The sequence below is a fragment of the Schistocerca serialis genome, chromosome 2, assembly GCF_023864345.2.
Source record: "Schistocerca serialis cubense isolate TAMUIC-IGC-003099 chromosome 2, iqSchSeri2.2, whole genome shotgun sequence".
Lineage (NCBI taxonomy): Eukaryota > Metazoa > Arthropoda > Insecta > Orthoptera > Acrididae > Schistocerca > Schistocerca serialis.
The window spans coordinates 909,431,740-909,444,606 of NC_064639.1; the positions used below are offsets into that span (position 1 = coordinate 909,431,740).

A 12,867-nucleotide genomic window follows, 5' to 3' on the forward strand; every position below is an offset into this window, starting at 1 on the left:
AAAATTTGGGTGCTACTGCGGCACAAATTTAATTTGTTTTGAAATATCCTATAGTTCATGCCGAACTATAATCGCAATAAGCGAGTTCATTCTTATTTTTCAATGATTTATTGCATATGGTTAAACAGCGAAACCAGATTTGTTGACTTTTTGTGGTACTTTGCAAAACATTTATTGTAAACCATAAAGACTGTAACATCAAAAGTATGGCTCATCCATTTGATGCAATATGGATGTCTCAGTGCCAAATGATGCACGTCTTCTTGATGATCCCTCTGCGTGTACATTTTCAGCTTAATTTACTCGTTTATCTAGTGGAATGTATGACTTGTTACAGCTGACTGCACAGTGCTTTATTCACACTAGTTGTTGGCGAACATTTGGCAGCCTCAGTAGCACTCCAATGATAGCTACCCTGAAATCCTTAAAACTGGTTCTATCTTCTGAATTAGCTTCGCCGAAGATTATGGTGGCACTCGAAGCAGCTACATCCAGAAAATGCCACATCCTGCGGTGTCAGTATTTCGCTTTCACTGTCAGTGTTATCGGTTACTGAGGTCTGATCTCTTGGGAACTCGTCCAGTAGTTGATATGTAACATGTCGCTGGTCAGATCAGCAGCACATATATTCCAAGGTTGTATTACTAAGAAGAGGTGACTCGACTCCTACTTGCCAGTGGTTACAGACAAACCCACAGATGCTTATCTCGTTTAACGTACAACCCGGGTTATTGCAGTAATGAATCGAACCACACAAAACGTAAATATGACTACACATCAATTAAAAAAAATGAAATTCTTTGAACTTTACTAAAACGGAAAAGAAACATTTCACAGATAGCGTAGTACAGAAGAAACAAGAGCTACATCGGTATTCTCAGAGCTAGAAAAGGAGCGAAATGTTTGCTACTACAAAATCAGTAACGGAGGCGGCTCCTATAGGTCAGTAGCTATCAGCAGTCGTGATGTTTCAGCCATCGACTAGTAAGCTAAGTTGTCGGTACATAAAAGGTGATTTCTGGCACTCTTCACTGGTAAACTAGGCGTTAAGCAATGTTTGGCCAATGTAGTAATTGGATGGGTAAGGACCTGGGAACACCAGCTATGGTTGGCTCATGGAAACGCAAATCCCTGAAGTGGCGTCCAATTGAAAGACTTACACGATGCCCTTGCGCCACACGCCACTACTATTATTATAAGCTGAGGTGACAAAAGTCGTGTCCTAATATCGTGTAGGACCACACCTTTTACCCGGCTTAATACAGCAGCTCGAAGTGGCATGGACTCAACAAGTCGTTGGAGGACCGTTGCAGAAATATTGAGCTTTGCTGCCTCTGTAACCTCCCACAATATTGCGGAACTGTTGCCGGTGCAGAATTTTGTGCACGAAGTGACCTCTTGATTACGTCCCATAAATGTTCTATGGGTGGCCAAGTCATTTGCTCGACTTGTCCGGAATTTTCTTCAAACCAAGTGCTCCGGTGACATGACGCACTTTCATGCAGAAACATTCCATTGTTGTTTGGGAAATCCATGAATGGCTCCAAATGATCTCCAGATAGTCGTGTATAACAGTTCCTAGTCAATGATCGGTTGAGTTGGACCAGAGGGCCGGTCAATTCCATGTAAACACAGTCCACGCCATTACGGAGCCACCACCAGCTTGCACATTTCTTTGTTGAGAACTTGGGTTCATGGCTTCGTGGGGTCTGCGCCACACTCCAACACTATCATCAGCTCTTACCAGCTGAAATCGGCACTCATCTGGCCAGGCTACGGTTGTCCAGTCGTCTAGGGTCCAGTCGATGTGGTTTACGAGCCAAGGAGGGGCTCTGTAGGCAATGTCGCGCTGTCACCAAAGGCACTCGCGTCGGTCGTCTGAGGCCATACCCATTAACGCCAAATTTCGCCGCACTGACCTAACGGATGCATTCGTCGTACGTCTCGCATTGATTTCTGCGGTTATCTGACGCAGTGCTGCTTGTCTGTTAGCACTGTTACAACTTCCTGAGCTGAGGGATTATGATATGCCCAAATGACCTAGAGGTATGGTCTGGGAGAGACGGATGACTGTTGGCGATGCGTGCAAAAAAACACAGGCAACAGTGTCACTGACTTTATTACATCGAAGGTACACAGCTGGCCTATCACTGAACTTGGCGATGGCACAATGTAGTGCGGAGAGGTCAGCGCTACGTGAACGCTGGAATCTGCAGTGACGGCGTCCGGTTGCCCAGACCTGCTGACGTAGCGGTCTTACTCGCGCCACGGCTAAGTGGCTGCCGTTTGCATTCACTGTGGCCGGCTGACTGCTTCCTCAAGCATCACTCGTGGACCCCATGTAGAGCGCCAAAGGGAAGCAGCTGACCGCCGTCGTTGTGATGAACTTCAGCAGCTCCGGCCACCCGCCCAGGGCTGCTCATTCAGATGACAGCTTTGCCGTCCACCGGACAATGCTACACGGAGAACGGTGGCCAGCAGACCTCTCGCTCCTCGCGCCGGTGTAGCTCCAAGGCGCGACGCACCCCACCACAGTTACGGCCCATCGGTACAGTGGAGGTTGGAGGTAGTTTCAGCGGGCCGGTTTGCTGCCGATGTCCATCACCAAAAGGTCGTCGTGGTTGTCCGGCAACGTAAACAATCGCCATTCTCTCCGGTTCTAGACTCAGACAGAATGGCGACACAACTGCCTGATTTAGCCTCCAGGCTCGCTTATTTATACTTCTTTTTCCTACGCCTCTGACGCAGTTCCTCTGGAGGAGACAAGTGGAGTGTTCTTTGATAATTACAATGTCAGCATTCCTCAGCCTGCTTCGCCGCTGCACACAGGTCACTAGGCGTTGTTGTAACTGCAACGTACATGTTCTTTGCGGCACGTGGGTCTCTTTGCTGCCCTGATTACTTCAAACTGGTACACATTGTCTGCCGGGTCGTGCCTTCAAGCTGTGAGCGGTGTCATAAACATTCCTTGCAGAATCGTTTGCAGTACATCAACATCGCCTGCACCTACCAACTGTTGTGACAATTGGTCCCGTAACTACTACCCTGCAGCCATAGCTGCGTGAAATTTACAAGAATTGTCGGAACCCGCGCCTGTACTTATTCGTGGCGCAGCACCACTGACAACTCTACGCAAAAGCCGCTGCTGTCGCTCGTTAAGGGAGGGCATTTGGCCACTGCGTTGTCCGTGGTGAGAGGTAATGCCTTAAATTTGGTATTGTCGGCACACTCCTGACACCCTGCATCTCGGAATATTCCTTAACGATATCCGGTATGGAATGTCCCATGCGTCTAGCTCCAACTACCGATCCACGTTCAAAGTCTTAAAATTTCCGTCGCGTGGCCATAATAACACCGGAAGTCGTTTCTCACGTATCACATGAGTGCAAATAACAGCTCCACCAACTCACTGCCCTTTTTTAGACTACTGGCCATTAAAATTGCTACACCACGAAGGTGACGTGCTACAGACGCGAAATTGAACCGACAGGAAGAAGATGCTGTGATATGCAAACGATTAGCTTTTCAGAGCATTCACACAAGGTTGGCGCCGGTGGCGACACCTACAACGTGCTGACATGAGTAAACTTTCTAACCGGTTTCTTATACACAAACAGCAGTTGACCGGCGTTGCCTGGTGAAACGTTGTTGTGATGCCTCGTGTAAGGAGGAGAAATGCGTACCATCACGTTTCCGACTTTGATAAAGGTCGGATTGTAGCCTATCGCGATTGTGGTTTATCGTATCACGACGTTGGTCGAGATCCAATGACTGTTAACAGAATATGGAATTGGTGGGTTCAGGAGGGTAATACGGAACGCCGTGCTGGATCCCAACGGCCTCGTATCGCTAGAAGTCGAGATGACAGGCATCTTATCCGCATGGCTGTAACGGATCGTGCAACCACGTCTCGATCCCTGAATCGACAGATGGGGACGTTTGCAAGACAACAACCATCTGCACGAACAGTTCGACGACGTTTGCAGCAGCATGGACTATCAGCTCGTAGACCGCGGCTGCGGTTACCCTTGACGCTGTATCACGGACAGGAGCGCCTGCGATGGTGTACTCAACGACGAACCTGGGTGCACGAATGGCAAAACGTCATTTTTTCGGAAGAATCCAGGTTCTGTTTACAGCATCATGATGGTGGCATCCGTGCCTGGCGACATCGCGGTGAACGCACATTGGAAGCGTGTGTTCGCCAACGCCATACTGTCGTATCACCCGGCATGATGGTATGGGGTGCCATTGGTTACACGTCTCGCTCACCTCTTGCTCGCCTTGACGGCACTTTGAAAAGTGGACGTTACATTTCAGATGTGTTAGGACCCGTGGCTCTACCGTTCATTCGATCCCTGCGAAACCCTACATTTCAGCAGGATAATGCACGACCGCATGTTGCAGGTCCTGTACGGGCCTTTCTGGATACAGAAAATGTTCGACTGCTGCCCTGGCCAGCACATTCTCCAAATCTCTCACCAATTGGAAACGTCTGGTCAATGGTGGCGGAGCAGCTGGCTCGTCACAATATGCTAGTCACTACTCTTGATGAACTGTGGTATCGTGTTGAAGGTGCATGGGCAGCTGTACCTATACACGCCATCCAAGCTCTGTTTGACTCAATGCCCAGGCGTATCAAGGCCGTTATTACGGCCAGAGGTGGTTGTTCTGGCTACTGATTTCTCACGGTCTATTCACCCAAATTGCATGAAAATGTAATCACATGTCATTTGTAGCATAGTACAGGGTGATTCAAAAAGAATACCACAACTTTAAAAATGTGTATTTAATGAAAGAAACATAATATAACCTTCTGTTATACATCATTACAAAGAGTATTTAAAAAGGTTTTTTTTCACTCAAAAACAAGTTCAGAGATGTTCAATATGGCCCCCTCCAGACACTCGAGCAATATCAACCCGATACTCCAACTCGTTCCACACTCTCTGTAGCATATCAGGTGTAACAGTTTGGATAGCTGCTGTTATTTCTCGTTTCAAATCATCAATGGTGGCTGGGAGAGGTGGCCGAAACACCATATCCTTAACATACCCCCATAAGAAAAAATCGCAGGGGGTAAGATCAGGGCTTCTTGGAGGCCAGTGATGAAGTGCTCTGTCACGGGCTGCCTGTCGGCCGATCCATCGCCTCGGGTAGTTGACGTTCAGGTTTCATAACTATCCTTTTTCGTAGGACTCTCCATACAGTTGATTGTGGAATTTGCAGCTCTCTGCTAGCTCTGCGAGTCGATTTTCCTGGGCTGCAAACAAATGCTTGCTGGATGCGTGCTACATTTTCATCACTCGTTCTCGGCCGTCCAGAACTTTTCCCTTTGCACAAACACCCATTCTCTGTAAACTGTTTGTACCAACGTTTAATACACCACCTATCAGGAGGTTTAACACCATACTTCGTTCGAAATGCACGCTGAACAACTGTCATCGATTCTCTTCTGCCGTACTCAATAACACAAAAGGCTTTCTGTTGAGCGGTCGCCATCTTAGCATCAACTGACGCTGACGCCTAGTCAACAGCGCCTCAAGCGAACAAATGTACAACTAAATGAAACTTTATAGCTCCCTTAATTCGCCGACAGATAGTGCTTAGCTCTGCCTTTTGTCGTTGCAGAGTTTTAAATTCCTAAAGTTGTGGTATTCTTTTTGAATCACCCTGTATATTTGTCTAACGAATACCCGTTTATCATCTGCATTTCTTCTTGGTGTAGCAATTTTAATGATCAGTAGTGTATGTTCTTATGTCCCCCTTTATCGCCCTGTATATGTTTACGCGATACTACCGCCACTAATGTATGTGGATATGGCTGTCCCGTGAGTTTTCACCTCAGTGAAATGTTATTCATTGAACCGGCTAGGTGATAAGCCGAGAGGCCTGCAGACTCTGGCGCGGTTTCAGGACACGGACGCTAGGAGCGGCAGCGTCGGTGGCGGCGGCGCGCCGCTGACTGGCGCCAGCGTGCTGGTGCTGCGCTTCGCGGGCCTGTGGTCCCCGCGCGGCCGCGCCGGCCGCCGGCTGTTCGCGCTGTACACGGCGCTGGTGCTGGCGTGCAGCGCGGCCGGCGTGGGCACCTGCGCGCTCAGCCTGCGCTCCTACTGGGGCGACGCGCAGCAGGTGTCGCCCAGCCTCGGCAACGCCATCCTGCTGCTGGCCGGCATCGCCAAGGCCGCCGTCTTCCTCTCCAGGCAGCGCGAGTTCCGCCGCCTGCTGCGCATGCTGGAGCAGCTCGTCTCCAGCCAGGCCGAGTTCGCCAGGTACCCGCACTGCATCACTCACGTGCTCCGGATACCGTGGAGAGTGGTCTCTGGCATGTACTCTACGCCACCAGTGCTTGCTAAAGTTATTGAAAAAGCTGTATATGATCATTTTATATCACACAGTTTACTATCAAATGTACAGTTCGGCTTTAGGAGTCGTTTAACAACTGAAAATGCTATATTCTCTTTTCTCTGTGAGGTACTGGATGGGTTAAACAAAAGGTTTGGAGCCCTAGGCATATTTTTTGATGTAACTAAGGTGTTTTTGATTGTGTTTATCACAAAATGTTGCTCCAGTCGGTTAGTTGTTTGGGGGACGAGACCAAACAGCGAGGTCATCGGTCTCATCGTATTAGGGAAGGACGGGGATGAAAGTCGGCAGTGCCCTTTCAGAGGAACCATCCCGGAATTTGTCTAGAGCGATTTAGGGAAATCACGGAAAACCTAAATCAGGATGGCCGCACGCGGGATTGAACCGTCGTCCTCCCAAATGCGTGTCCAGTGTGCTAACCACTGCGCCACCTCGCTAGATATTGCTCCAGAAGTTGGACCATTACAGAATATGGGGAGTAGATCACAATTGGTTCACCTCTTACTTTAGCAGCAGACACCAAAAGCATATCATTCTCGATGTTGTGAATGGCTGTGATGTTGGGTCTGAGTGGGGTACAATCGAATGGTGGTGCCCCAGGGATCAGTGTTTGCGCCATTCCTGTTCCTTATTTATGTAAATGATATGCCCTCTGGTATTACGGGTAACTCTAAAATATTTCTGATTGCTGATGACACTAGCTTGGTACAGCAGTGGCTCGGTTTCAAATAGTGCCGTTCTTGGCTTGTGGAAAGTGAACTAACGCTAAATCACAGTAAGGCTCAGTTGTTACAGTTTCAAACACACAATTCAACAAAAACGAACTTTTTAATTTCACAAAATAGGCATATGATTAGTAAAACTGAACAGTTCAAGTTTCTAGGTGTTCAGATAGATAGTAAACTGTCGTGGAAAGCCCACGTTCAGGATATTGTTCAAAGACTTAATGCTGCCATTTTTACTATTCGAACGGTATCTGAAGTAAGTGATCGTTTGACACGAAAATTAGTCTACTTTGTTTATTTTCATTCGCTTATGTCGTATGGTATTATATTTTGGGGTAACACTTCCCGTTCTAAAAGGATATTTTTGGCTCAGAAGCGGGCGATTCGGGCAATAAGTGGTGTAAATTAGCGAAACTCTTGTCGACCTCTGTTCACTAGTCTGGGCATTTTTGCATTGGCCTCTAAATATTTCTATTCTTTAATGTCATTTCTTGTTAACAATATCAGCTTATTCCCAAGAATAAACAGCTTTCACTCAGTTAATACTAGGCAGAAATCCATCCTGCATTTGGGTCGGATTTCCTTAACTCTTGCGCAGAAAGGTGTGTAGTATACTGCTGCATCCATTTTCAACAAACTACAACAAGAATTCAACAATCTTAGCAGAAATCCACTCGCTTTCAAATCGAAACTGAAGAGTTTCCTCATGGGTCAATCCTTCTATTCTGTCGAAGAGTTCCTTGAAAATTTAAGCTGATTTTTATTTTGTATTGCTGATTGCGTCTACTTAAGCTTATGGCTTGACATTTTTGGTTTCATGAACACTTTATTTTTATCTGTTATTACTTTTATGTTGTAATTCAAATGGTTCAAATGGTTCTGAGCACTATGGGACTTAACATCGAAGGTCATCAGCCCCTATAACTTAGAAGTACTTAAACCAAACTAACCTAAGGACATCACACACATCAATGCCCGAGGCAGGATTCGAACCTGCGACCGTAGCGGTCGTGCGGTTCCAGACTGTAGCGCCTAGAACCGCTCGGCCACTCTGGCCGGCTGTGTTGTAATTTCATGTACTGACACGTTCCATGACCTTGCAGATTTGTTCCTCAATTTGGTCCTACGGAACTTGACGCGTAAATAAAGAAATAAACAAATTATGTTGGTGCAAAAGTTCGCAGCGTAAGTGTAATAAACAAAACAGATTCTCATAACAGAGACTTTAGTCATCAATAATACAGTGGTGGCCAAAATTAAAACAAGAAACCACAACCTCCCCGCCCTTTTTTTAAAAAAAAAAATATAGTGTGTAGTGTGAACTGATGGGATCATCCTTGATGACTTATTCTTCTAGGATGGGATGTAAGGATAAAAGGAAAACACTTTATTTATTACACATCAGTTAGGCTTGGGCACGCAATGGGTCCTTTAGCCTGCTGACTTTGGTGATGTCTATCCCCCGTGGAGGGTGAAATGTGTCAAGGCTGTTATGTGTGACTGCTTCCTCGTGTTATGACAGATTGGGTATGGGGGGTGAAACGTTATTGTCTTCGGTACTCGATACCTGTGCCATCTTGCAGATTTTAGCGTTCCTACCGATTCTAATTGTTGAACTTCGTCCCAAAGGGCATCGATCTTGTCGAAAACTCGTAGAGCCTTATCATGGACCTTCTCTTGTATAGTGGTCTCGTGGAGTGCGGTGCGGATGTCGACGTTTCTTGTCCACCATGGAGCTCCTGTGATCCATCGATAGCAAATGTTTTGCAGCGCTTGGAGTTTGTTGTAGTTGGAGACGCACGTAGTTCCCTACGAGGTGGAGCCATACAACATTGTGGGTCCAACTGTTGCCTTATACAATTGGAGTTTAGTCTTAGGGTTGAGATCCTTACTCTTCAGGAACGGAATCCATGACCTGGCCATCTTCTGGGCTGCCGTCTTCTTGTCGTCAATATGCTGCGTAAAGAGTAATTTTTTGTTAAGGTAGACACCGAGATACTTCACTCCCGGCGACCATGGGATAAATTGGTCAGCTATTTGGAGTCTGTCGTTCAGAACTAGTTTCCTCCGTGTGAACAGAACGGCTGCCGTCTTCGTCGGGTTGATCGTTATCCTATTTTGCAGTGCTCAGCGTTCCATTACAGCAAGTTGCCGTTGCATCCTGGCGATTAGCTGGTCCAAGTGTCGTCCAGTTGTCAGAAAGGCCGTATCGTCCGCATAAAATCTCGCCGTAACAGGGGGGACAGTTGGGATGACATTTATGTATAAGTTGAAAAGCAGAGGCGAAATGACAGAGTCCTGCGGAATTCCTGCGGAGATCAGTTTCTTTTCGGAGTTTTTATCGTCGACTCGGACATACAGTTTCCTCTCCTGCAGAAAGCTGTCTATGAGTCTAATGTAACAATCCGCAATAGGGGTAGTGCGATGTAGTTTGACGATAAGGTTGGGCCGCCACACTTTATCGTAAGTTTTTTCGATGTCAAGGAAGACACCAATCGTGAAGTGCTGCTTGTTGTATCCTTGTTGTATCCGTTCGGTTATCCATAGAAGTTGAAGTTCGGCAGATAACTTGTCCTTAAAACCGAATTGTTCGGGCCGTATAACATTATGCACTGTAAGCGTGTCATGGAGCCTCTTCAACAGCACTCTCTCGAGCACCTTGCCAAGGGTCGGCAAGAGGCTAATTGGCCGGTAACTGTTGGGTTCTGCTGGGTCTTTACCTGGCTTGGGTATTGGAACTACTCGAGCCGTCTTCCATGCCGTAGGAAAATATCCCTGCAGAAGACAGCTGTTGAGAATTCGCGTAAGGAGCACAGTTGGCTTCCTGGGCAACTGTTTCAAATCGGTGTTGCTTATGGAGTCGTTGCCCGGCGCATTATTTCGAGTCTTCCGAATAATTTTACGGATCTCTGCTGGTGTGATGAGTAGTGGGCGGCTTTGCACAGGCGCAGTACGAAAAGCAGTCCATTCTGCTGTAACGACGGCTTCCTGTTCTTGCAGGCGGACGTCGTTCACGGGGGTCGCTGGTGTAGACATCTGTTCTTGGTAAGTCGTAGCATACAGCTCCTCTTGGGCGAGTTCGTCATAGAGGAGGCCATCTGGTCCTCTGATGGCTCGTTTAGGTGGCCGCTGGTGTCGTATGTTCTTGACTGCCTGCCATTCTTGGTTCGAAGTAAGAATTCATCCATCTTATCTCCCAGACCTGCTGCCGCCACTCGGCCACTCTCCTGTGCAGTTCTCGTGTTAAGACGTGTGTTTCTCGTCGATCGATCGGGTTTCTATAGCGGAGCCAACGTCGCCTGCACCTGTTTCTCTGTGTCTTCAGTTCTTGGAGTAGAGGCGGGAACTTGTCGAAAGCTACTAAAGGGTAGACCGTGTGAGTAGTTGCCCTCCGTTTGGCTACCTTTATCTTCTGCGTCAATGTTTGTACCGCGATGTCGATGGCTTCCGGTGTTGAAACGTCCTGCGTCGGGCAGATAGTGTTGTCAAGAAATGTCCGAAATTGACCCCAGTTCAGAGTTTGTGAGGTTGGGGGCGGAAGGTTGGCCGTTGCGTTTTCCACTATGCTGATAACAGGTCGGTGGTCAGACGAAAGATCGTCGACGGTGCGGAGCTGGAGGTTCGTCTCAATATTTTTGTTGATAGCAATATCTAGGACGTCTGCTTCTTGCCGATCGACGTAAGGAATCCGTGTGGGCTCTCGTGGGCCATGGACTGTGATGCCCAGTTCTTCTTCCATGGCAATCAAAGTTCGTCCACGAGGGTTCGTACGCCGGGAATTCCACACGACGTGCTTGCTGTTAAGGTCACCTCCTAGGAAAATTTTGTCAAAATTGGTGAAGATACTCCGTAGGTCTATTGGCACCAGGTTTTTACCGGGGCTTGTTGTACGCCGCAATGAAAGTGATGTTGACTGCCGCCGATCGAACCGTTACTGCTGTTGCCTCCAGATGTTGGAGGTGTGGTAGTGTTTCATGATGGTGCCGCAGTTCCCTTTTAAGCAGAACTGCGGTCCCTTCACCTCGTTGGCCTTGTCTGTCCGTTCTATAGACGTACATGTTACGAAATCTGAGCTCAGTTGTTGGACGGAGGTGCGTCTCCGATACAAGTGCGATGTGGATTTTGTAACGTTGTAAAAATTCAGTGAATTCTGTTTTCTTGTGTTTCATTCCGTTGGCGTTCCATACACAGATTTTCAGGTTTCTCGTGGTCCCAGGGCGATCCATCTTAAGGTGTTCCAAAGGCCTTCAATACACTTTCGATTAAAGAAAGTATCCCCACTAGTTGTTGCTGCACGGCGGTGAGAAGTTTCGCGACATCAGAGAGCGCTGCAGCTATAGATTCCATCAAATGAGCTGGTGAGACGTAGGTTTCCGGTTCCGGTCAGCGTGGTGATGCTGCGTGGGCGTATGAATAATGCTGGCGGTGCTGTCGAGGTGGAAGTGCTTCAGGAAGAGGCTCTGTTACTGGCTGCCGTGTCGCCGCCGGCTGTTCTCGTGGCGGTGGGGCGGAGGGTGTGGCGTCAGGTTGGAGTTCCGTATTACACGAGTCCTCCGTTGAGAGGGCTGCGGCGAAGACCGTTGTCTGTATTTCCTGAGAGGTTCCTGGTGCTTCTGGCAGCCACGCCATGTGGCAGGATGGTCCTTTTCACAGTTAGCACATTTCGGCGGAGCCCCTCGGGGATGAGTACATGCTGTAGATCGGTGTTACCCTCCACATCGAACGCAGCGAGCAGGCAAGCTGCAATAATTAGCTGTATGTTCGAATCGCTGGCAGTGGCGACATTGAACAGGTCCTTCTTGTCTGTTGTAGGTTTCAATAACGACTTTAGTATATAGAAGGTATTTGATGTCGTAAATCTTGTAGTTTTCCTTTTGGGCTGGCAACGTGACACAGTAAGCATCTTGAGGTCGGAATTCTTTCGTGTTGTCGTCTCGATTTTTAAACTGGTGGACGTTGATGACAGGGAAACCCTTCTCTATCAGTGCGGCTTTCAGTTCTTCCTCCGTAACTTCGGCAGGTAGACGTTTGACAACCACTTTGAGGTCCTTGTCCTCTGCGCCTGATGTGTAAAAAAGTGGATGTCATTCGACACAAAGAAATTGATGGCCCGCCGTTGATCTTCATAGGAGTCAAAGTGATATTTGATCCTGTCTCGTTGGTATATGGCCTTAAGACTGCCGTCAATATTCACTTTCAGCGCCTTGTTGAGTTTCATGTAGTTCTTGGTATGGTAAATAGTAACGGGCGGGACTTTGCGTAGTAAGTTCCGGCCAGAGCCATCTGTCCCCTCTTTATCTGCTTCGAGATTGACATCACTCGTGTGGTCCATACGTTCTGGAGCATCCGTAATATCTTCCGTCGCAATAGCCGCATAACGGTTGGAAGTTTTCAGTTCTTCTGGACGTTGTCGCTTCCGAGAGTTGTTCTGCTTAGGAGAAGCGTTGAGTCGTTTTCTTCGGCGAACTAGTGTAAAATCGCCCTCTCCGTCGGTGGGCTGCACGGTCCAAACTTCTTCAGAGGAGACTCCCTCCATTTCGTCCTCGTCTTCTGGTGGAGAAAATTGTTCCACGTCGTCTACGTGTTCTTCAGGCTGTGAAGTAGGAACTGTACTAGTGCGGTCGTCGTATACTTCCTCACTTTGGAGAGTCATGTGTTGTATTTCACGTCTTAGTTCCCGCTGTTGCCGATAGTTTTGTGTTAGCTGATGCCTCTCGTCATAGGGGTTTGACGTATGTTGTCCTCCGCTCTGCATTCGCATATCGCTCGAAGTGAT

The 12,867-nt window shown here is 47.8% G+C and overlaps 1 protein-coding gene across 1 annotated transcript in view; it reads left to right on the plus strand.

The window, feature by feature from the left end:
* The first annotated feature begins 899 nt into the window (after positions 1-899).
* Positions 900-12,867, plus strand: part of LOC126456510 (odorant receptor 22c-like) — a 159,167-nt gene continuing 147,199 nt past the window's right edge. Inside the window, exons 1-2 of the mRNA XM_050092260.1 lie at positions 900-942; positions 5,876-6,272. Coding sequence (XP_049948217.1) covers positions 900-942; positions 5,876-6,272 — 440 coding nt within the window. The remainder of the gene's footprint in view (positions 943-5,875; positions 6,273-12,867) is intronic.